The sequence below is a fragment of the Vicia villosa genome, unplaced genomic scaffold (assembly GCF_029867415.1).
Source record: "Vicia villosa cultivar HV-30 ecotype Madison, WI unplaced genomic scaffold, Vvil1.0 ctg.002344F_1_1, whole genome shotgun sequence".
Classification (NCBI taxonomy): domain Eukaryota; kingdom Viridiplantae; phylum Streptophyta; class Magnoliopsida; order Fabales; family Fabaceae; genus Vicia; species Vicia villosa.
The window spans coordinates 286,480-296,387 of NW_026705900.1; the positions used below are offsets into that span (position 1 = coordinate 286,480).

At 32.3% G+C, this 9,908-nt stretch overlaps 1 protein-coding gene across 1 annotated transcript; it reads left to right on the forward strand.

The window, feature by feature from the left end:
- The first annotated feature begins 4,086 nt into the window (after positions 1-4,086).
- On the forward strand, positions 4,087-5,023 carry LOC131638600 (uncharacterized). Its single transcript, XM_058909166.1, has 3 exons — positions 4,087-4,115; positions 4,193-4,294; positions 4,511-5,023. Exons 2-3 carry the CDS (start codon positions 4,220-4,222, stop codon positions 5,021-5,023), a joined length of 588 nt encoding a protein of 195 aa, XP_058765149.1. The 5' UTR covers positions 4,087-4,115; positions 4,193-4,219.
- The last annotated feature ends 4,885 nt before the right edge of the window (positions 5,024-9,908 follow it).

The window sequence follows — 9,908 nt, forward strand, 5'->3', positions numbered from 1 at the left end:
GAAGCGCAGAAATTTTATCAGTTGTTGAATGAGATGAATACGCCGTTGTTTGATGGATCGTCTGAGTCAAAGTTATCAATTTGTGTGAGATTGTTGGCCGCCAAGGCAAATTGGAATGTTCCTGATCAGTGTTTGGAATTCTTCGTAAAGTTGATGTTGGACTCAACTGCAATGAAAGACAACTTGCCTACAACATTTTATGAAGCAAAGAAGTTGGTGTCGAAGTTGGGCTTAAGAGTAAGAAAGATTGATTGTTGCATTAATGGCTGTATGTTGTTCTACGACAATGAGTTTGGTACTCAAGATGGGTTGTTGGAGGAATGTAAGTTTTGTAAGAGTCCAAGATATAAAGTTCCCAGTAGAGCCGTTAACACTAATCAAGACCGTGTAGCAGTAAAGTGCATGTTTTATCTTCCGATAATACCAAGGTTAAAAAGAATGTTTGCTTCAATGCACAGTGCAAGTCAAATGACATGGCATCACACAAATAACACAAGTCCAGGCACTATGCGACATCCATCTGATGGCGAGGCATGGAAGCATTTTGATCGAATGCATCCTGATTTTGCCGCAGAACCTAGAAATGTCAGGCTTGGTTTATGCTCTGATGGATTTACTCCATATGTCCAAGGGTCGGGAACCGCATATTCTTGTTGGCCAGTTATTGTAACCCCTTACAACCTCCCTCCTGAGATGTGCATGACAAAACCATACATGTTTTTGACGTGCGTCATTCCAGGACCTTCGAGCCCAAAAGCAGGAATTGATGTGTATTTACAACCTTTAATTGATGATTTGAAGAGATTGTGGATTGGAGAATGGACTTATGATATATCACGTAAAGAAAACTTTATAATGCGAGCTTCATTGATGTGGACCATCAACGACTTTCCAGCATATGGCATGTTGTCTGGTTGGGGTACGCATGGCAAAATGGGTTGTCCGCATTGCATGGGAAACAACAAAGGGTTTACGTTGGATAAAGGTGGGAAAAGCTCGTGGTTTGACTGCCACCGAAGATTCCTACCACGAAATCACTCTTATAGAAGAAACATGACAAACTTTAAAAAAGATGTACGAGTGAAAGATGCGCCTCCGCCTCGATTGTCACCATGGGCTATATGGGAACAAGTTAGTGAGCTACCAAAATTTACAGATACTGGCAAAGAATGCCGAATTGAAGGATACGGAGTCACGCATAATTGGACAAAAAGAAGTATATTTTGGGACCTCCCGTATTGGAAAGATAACTTGTTGCGCCATAATCTAGATGTTATGCATATTGAGAAGAATTTTTTTGATAATGTATTTAACACAGTGATGGATGTGAAAGGCAAAACGAAAGATAATGAAAAGGCCAGAGAAGACATGGAAAAATGGTGTAACAGAAGAGAGTTGGAGTTGAGGCCTCTACCGAATGGAAAGTTGTTAAAACCCAAGGCTTGTTTCACTCTGACTTCCCAAGAAGCCAAAGCTGTTTGTCGATGGCTAAAAGAATTGAGAATGCCCGATGGGTATTCATCAAATTTATCAAGGTGTGCTGACCCTAACACTGGGAAGTTGCATGGAATGAAAAGTCACGATTGTCACATTTTCATGGAACAATTGTTACCAATTGCATTTGGCTCGCTACCCAAACATGTTCTTGATCCACTGACTGAAATTAGTCAGTTTTTTAGAGATATTTGTGCGTCATCTTTAAAAGTGGAAGACATCATGAAGTTGGACCAAAACATTGCAATCATTCTTTGTAAGTTGGAACAAGTATTTCCGCCTGGTTTCTTCGACTCAATGGAGCATTTACCTGTGCATCTTGCATATGAAGCCTTTCTTGGTGGACCAGTTCAATATAGGTGGATGTATCCGTTTGAAAGGTTCATGGGTGATTCAAAGCGATCAGTGAAGAATAAAGCAAGAGTTGAAGGTTCTATCTGTGCACATTACCTGCATCGAGAAACATCACATTTTTGCAGTCATTATTTCAATCACTTGATGTTAACTCCTAGAACCATACGGAATCCGGTAAATGTCAACCAGAGGAGTCAATTCACCTTATCAGTATTCGGTCTTCCAGGTCGACCTTCTGGAAAGAAGAGTGTGCATTGGTTGACCCAGAAAGAGATGCAGTCCGCACATGTCCATGTCTTGATCAACTGCGTCGAAGTTAAACAATACCTTGAGTAAGTTTACCCAATAGTTTTTTTACCTTTGTTGACAATGTCTGTATACCAAACTTATTTAACTTATGGTGTATATTTTGTAGGGAATTTAACAATGCATACTTTCATAGTACCGGTGTACAGTCAACATCCGGCGACATTCATGCTCAATTTCCCTTATGGTTCAAGCAAAGATTGTCTACCGTGTTTCCACCAACTCCAGAAATACTCCATTTGAGAAACTTGGCAGAAGGCCCTATCCAAAGCGCAAATGAATGGCACACATACTTCGTGAACGGATATAAGTTTCACACTGAGGCATGGACCGAAGGGAAAAAAACCATAAACAGTGGTGTATTTGTAAAAGGAGTTACAGATGGGGGTGAAGATGACTTTTATGGAGTTATTAAACATATCTACGAGTTGGTATACCATTACATGGATTCAGAAAATAAAGTTGTCTTGTTTTATTGTGAATGGTATGATCCAAGTAGAGGCACAAAAATAGACAGGTCATACGGTACTGTTGAGATTCAAATGAACCGGAAATACAAAGAGTATGATCCTTTCATAATGTCAAATATTGTTAGGCAAGTTTATTATGTACCTTATCCTTCATTTGTGACACGTAAAAGAGGATGGTGTGTTGTAATAAAAACAAAACCGCAAGGTCATATTGAAAATGGCGATCAAGTAGAAGATGTTGCTTATCAAGTTGATGATGTTGATCAAATTAATGAAGTGGTTGCAGCTGAAGACATTACAAGTTTGTCTGATACAATTGTTGAGGGACATCAAGTTGATGCATCTATATTGTTGGTTGAAAATAATGTGGATGAAGAGAATGATGAAGAGTTTGAATCCGATGACAACAATGAAGAGAATGACGAAGAGAACGACGAAGATAATGATGAAGAGAATGATGAAGAGAATGATGAAGAGAATGATGTGGATAGCGAAGATGAAGAATAACTAAACATTAAATGTATATTTATATGTTAATGAATATTTATTTATGTGTTAATGAATATTTATTTATGTGTTAGTGGATATCTATTAAATATATATTTATGTGTTAATGAATATCTATTTATGTGTTAATGAATATTTATGTGTTGATGAATATTTATGTGTTGATGAATAATATAATAGGTAACATGCCACCTAAGAGTAAAGATAGTGGTAGGAAGTCCCAACGTCCGAGGATAGTAGTATGTGACGCGCCTCACACACCCGCGTGTCCCCGCCCTCAGAGTCATGTTGATCCTATGTCTTTAGCCAGTACTCAGGCTTTTACCCCATTACTCTCCTCCCACACATTCCCGTCTGGGGTACCGCCATCCTTCCAGTACTCAGCGGTACCGCCATCCTTCCAGCATCCTGGTGTGCCCTCGTCCTTCCAGCAGGTGGGAGGACCTAGCTTTCCATTCACACATACTGGTGTGCCCCCGCCCAGCTTTCCATTCTCCCATACTGGCATGCCTTCATCCTTCCAGCATACTGGAGGATCTGGTTTCTCATATCCCATGCAGATGACTTCCTCCTTTCAGCATACGGGAGGATCCAGCAGTACACCTCCGACACAGGCTGGACGATCTCCTAGTCCACGCCCCACACAGGCTGGACGATCTCCCCGTCCACGTCCGACACAGGCTGGACGATCTCCTAGTCCACGCCCCACACAGGTTGGAGGCTCACGCACCCCACATCCCACACATGTACCAGCCCGTGAGGTTGATGAGGCAGTTGATGAGATAGACGGAGCTGATCTTCGTGGGAGGGATGATCCCGATGAGATTCATGTCGTTGACGGCAGATTTTGGATTGTTCCCGAAGGAAGCAAGTAAGTTTCCTATTTAAAAACTTTTATAGTATGTATACTTTTTCATTTTTTTGTATAAATTTATATCTAACATAGTTGGAAGTATTAGCACCGCCGAGCATGCCCGACGATTGGTAAAAATTTTAAATTTTTTAAGTTACATCTTTATTCATAATATATTTTACTAATTCTTTTTAATTATATTATTTAGGCTAAGGAGTTGGGGAGAAAACCATTGATGCCTGAGCTGATTTCGAGGACCCGGACAAGGAGATCGGGAGGTTTTGTCGACGAGCGCACGAAGTTGTATCTTGTAAGTGAAATTTACGTTGTTTATTTTTTTTAAATTAATACAAAATTTGTGACGTGAATTTCATGTGGCAATTGATAAATTGCCACATTAAAATCATGTGGCAAATCATAAGTTGTGGCGTGAAAATCACGTGGCAACTTTTTAATATATTTTAATTGACTAATTAAATATGCATTTAAATATTTAACTTACATTTTTTATTGAATATCTGTGCAGGAAGATTATGATAGGCGACTTGCCATTTTTCTGGAAAATAATCCTCAATTCATGCCAGCAGAGGGGGAGCCGCTAAATGCGGATGTTGATCACTATATCTGGTGTGAGGTTATTAAAGAAAAAGGACCTAATGGTTGCTTTTTTGGTGCTGGAAATTTGGCGGCCAGCTATAGACGTGGTGACCGCAATCTGTTTCAAAGACTTCAGGATGGAGAGGGTGGATCGCGTCAACCAAATCTGACACAGGAACAAACTGAATTAGTAAGGCAATTGGCGAGACGCGAAAGTGAGGCCCAGATCGAGATGATGCGGAAGAAGCAGGCTGATATGGAGGAGCAGCATGCGCGACAGATGGAGGGCATTATGAAGAAGCAAGCTGAGATGGAGGAGCAGATGAGACGGTTTATGCAAGGAGGTGGAAATTACAGTAATGCTCCTCCTCAAGAGCCGGAGGATGACGGGGTGGCTGATGATTTTAATCCGGATAATTATTTTCCGGATGATGCGTCTTGAAAACATTTTGTATTTTATTTATTTTTAATTTATTTTTATGTAAAATATTCTACATTTTAATTCATAACAGTATTAGTTTTAAATTTTTAGTTTTAATTAATTGAATTTATTATATAATGTTTATTATATGAATTTATTTTATACAAATTTATTATATAAATTAGTTTTTATAGATTTTAATATATAAATTTTATTTTATAGATTTTATTATATAAATTTTATTTTATAAATTTTATTATATAAATTTTATTATATAAATTTTATTATATATATTTTATTATATATATTTTATTATATATATTTTATTATATATATTTTATTATATATTAATTAATTATAAAAAATATATAAAACAAAACAAATCTAGGGTGAATAAATTTTAAAAAAAAAAAGCATTTAATGTAGCGATGTGGTAATCACGTCGCTACATTGGTCAGCAAACACACTGTCCCACACCTGCCACGCCTGTTGTGTGTGCAGATGGATGTTCCCCATGTTTCCTTGTTGCGACGTGGGAGGCACGTCGCTACTTTCTGACGTGGTCTCCACGTCGCTACAAGTTGCCACTTTGTCTCCTGCGACGTAGTGGCCCACGTCGCTACTTTTTTGTTGCCACGTGATATTTCATGTTGCGACGTGTTTCCCACGTCGCTGCAGAGCATATTTTTTGTAGTGATCCCATTTATGTTTAATGTTTCTCATTCACATCCCTAAACCCTTTATTTCCTCATTCTCCTCTATTACCATTTCCTTCTCAAACTTTCCTTGCGTCCTTCTTCAAATTTCCGATTTAGTTAATTTGCGGCAATTTGAAATTCGACCAATCAAGTAAATTGAATAAAATATTAAGAATATGTAAATTGATATTTAATTATATACAAATTTTTAATTTTATATATAATTTTTTTTTTGTGAAAAAAGCTAAAAACAATATCATAGGATTATAAACGGGTTTATAAAAAGTGATTCAATTAATTAAGTATGATTTGTTTTATTGATTTTGTTTTTTAATTTGTTTTATAAAATTCGTTTTGACTTAACATCAGAAACACCAAAAGACAATTATTGTTTCTCATTTTAATTATCTTATATAATTAGTAACACAAAGTTTTATCAATGCATAAAAAAATTTAGTCTCATTAAATAAAAATTGAGAAAATATTAATAATAATTGTATCTATCAATTTTATTTATTTCTGATGTTTTGTTTTAAAATATTTAATATTTAAACTGCAATTACAAACACTATTAAAATATAATTACTAATATTAATATTTTAATTTGTACAAAAAAATTAAAATTTTAATTTAGGATAAGATTTTAGCATCATTTTGTACCCTTTATATTATACACTCGTGATTATAATGTTTATAATTGTTGTGTAATTAATCAAAATACCAAACATACACAGCACAAAGTGAGATACGGAAGTTAACACCAAAAAAAAAAAGTGAGATACGGAAGAAAATCAAAAATATAATATCTTATGGCTTAGAATAAATATTAGAGCGAAGATTCATTTTGGTCCCTCACAAAAATCACACAACTCAAATTAGTCCCTCACAAAAAAAAATAACTCGATTTAATCCTTACAAAATTTAACCGGACCATATTAGTCCTTATGTTAATATTTTTACCAAATTGGTTCTTTTCATACTTTTAAACCGTGACTGGCTGCGACGTTGACTTTTATTTTTTAAATACTAAATTACTTCTTAATTATAATTTCATTTTTAAACAATTCTAATTAATAAAATCAAAAAAGCCAAAATTGTTTTTTATATGGAATTGAACCTATGACCTTTAACCAATATCTTAAGTCCTTGCCACTAGTCCAATGTATATTCATGACAAATAATTCTTATAATTTTTAAAAATATTAAATAATATAGAATTTAAAACATAAAAAAAAGTTAAAATTTGTACCAACGGAGTCTCAAATTCAAATCCGTTCAAGTTAAATGATAGTCACTTTACAACTAGACAAGTCAATTTATATTGTTAATATTATTAATAATGAATACTTAAGTTAATAATTCAGAACAAATATTTACTTATTTCAAATAACAAAAAAAAATATTTACTAATTTTAAATAATACAAAAATTTAAAATAAAAGGGTTAAATAGCTTTCACCCCCTGCAATAGTAGCGTGTTAGATTCTGTTTTCAGACACCCCTATTCCATGTTTGGCTGGCTGGGCGTGGAGAATCTTGCTTACTGGGCGCATGACGTGGCATAATAAATATTAATAATCATTTTCCATGTTATTTTATTAATTTGTTTATTATTTGTTTATTTATTAAATAAATTAAAACTTATTAATAATATGTTTATCAAGTTTAAAAATTAAAGTGAAAAGTTTTCTGGAGACAGAACATGAACACGATAAGCAAAAGATAAACTCCTCATCATCCTTTATTCTTTCATCACTAAATTTTTTTTATCTTCTTCAACAATTCTTTTCTGTTTTAACTATCTTTTCTATTTCCATTATTTCCTTTTTTTAAGTAATTCTTTATATATCTCAGATTTTGATTTAGGTTTTAGGGATTTGAAATTGGAATTAGAATTTGAGATTTAGAATTTCAGATTTGAGTTTTATGCATAAAGAATTTGGATTTGGAATAAACATTTGAGATTTAAAATAAACATTTGAGATTTGGGGATTTCGAATTTCAATTCTGAATTTAGGGAATCAGATTCAGATCTGGATTTAGGGATTCCACCATGGTTGAATAAACTGAGAAAACTTATGCGAAGCAACTAAAAGTGTTTTTATGCTAGAGAAATCTGGCAAAGGAAAAGGGGCATGCAGAAATTGCTTATGAAAATGATTTGACCCCAATGAAGCCATTGAAGGATGCTCGAAGAAATCTGCAAAGAAAAAGAGACCTTTGAGAATTGCTTCTGCAAATTATTTGATCTTGGATTCAAGACTTCCAGAAAAACCATTGAAGAAACGTTACTGTTATTAATTATTACTCAGTTTTTTTAATTTTTAATTATTGTTAGTTTATAATTATATACTATATAAAACGTTAATTAGGGTTAGTTTATAAAAATTATAGTTTAATTATAGCTATATACTATATAAAACGTTAATGATAGCTATATAAAACGTTAATGATAGCTAAAACGTAATTATTGTTTAAATGATAGTTTATATTAACAAAAATAATATGTATAATTATTGTTTAGTTTTTTTTAATTATATATAAATAATTAAAAGCTATTAGATTTTTGTGACATTTATTGAAAAAGAATGGAGCATTATAGAACTTCTTTGTCGCTGTAGCCCTTGTATCTATTAATTTGCAATTTTTCCAAGCTTTCCAAAGACAACACGTCATATGCCCAATCAGCACGATTCTCCACGCCCTGTCAGCCAAACATGAAATATGGGACTTTCCAAAGACAACCACGTCATACGCTCAGTCAGCAAGATTCTCCACGCCCAGTCAGCCAAACATGGAATAGGGGGTGTCTGAAAACATAATCTTTTTTTCTAAGAGGCGAAGACAAAAAAAAATTTTAATAGGGGAAAATCAAAACACGTTACTATTGCAGGGGGTGAAAGCTATTTAATCCAAAATAAAATTAATAAAATATAAATCCTAAATAAAATTAGTCAAATAAAAATAAATTAATTAATATTTAATTGAATTACTATTAAATTAATCGATTATTGTTTAGTTTGTATTAACTAAATAATTTTAAAAATTAATTGATTAGTTAATTTAAATTTATTAAATATTTTAATAGTTAGTTGAATTACTATTAAATTAGTTAATTATTATTTAATTTGAATTAATTTGAAATAAGTAAATATTTATTTGTGTGTTATTTAATTTCAATTACATATAATTTAATTTATTTCTAATTGATTAAATATATTGAGGTTTTACATTTAATAAATTTTATATTTAAATTGGTGTATTATTTGAAATTAGTAAATTAAAGAGGTTCGAAACTCTGTTGATATAAATTTTATAATTTTTTTTAAATTCATAATTATTTAATATTATTAAAAATCTTAGAAATTATTTTTCATGAATACATATTGGCCTAGTGGTAAAGACTTAATATATTGTTTAATAGTATTGGGTTCGATTCCTTATAAAAAACAATTTTGCCTTATTGATATTATTAAATCAGAATTGTTTAAAAATAAAATTATAATTAAAAATTAATTTAGTATTTAAAAAATGAAAATAAAAATAAAAGTCAACGTGGCAGTCTAGTCACGGTTTAATAAATTTTATAAGGGATTAAATCGAGTCTTTTTTTTTGCGAGGGACTAATTTGAGTTGTGTAATTTTTGTGAGGGAGCAAAATGAGTCTTCACTCTAAATATTAAAAGTAGATATATAATGGAATGCTATTTTGGAGAAATATATATTAGAATTATATTTAATTAGAATAATTTTATAAGTAGAATGTATTATGTAAGATAATTTGTTTCGAAATCCGAAAATAAATGTTAGATGTTTCCAATATTGCCTTTTCAGATTTAAGAGATTGAGAAGGAAAAAAAATTTTAGACCGGTAATTTTATCTCTTCCCTATCCCATTTATATTTAATGGTTCTCATTCATTTCCCTAAACTCTTTATTTCCTCATTCTCCTCTATTACCATTTCCTTCTCAAACGTTTCTTGCGTCCTCCTTCAAATTTTCTATTTCGTTAATTTGCCACAATTTGAAATCCGATCAATCAAGTAAATTGAATAAAATGTTAGGAATATGTAAATTGACATTTAGTAATATAAAAATTTTTAATTTTGTATATAACTATTCTTAATAGTAACTATAACTATTTTAAGTTTACTTTTATTTTTATTTGTGATATGAATAGATATAAATATTTAACAAAAAAATTATTAA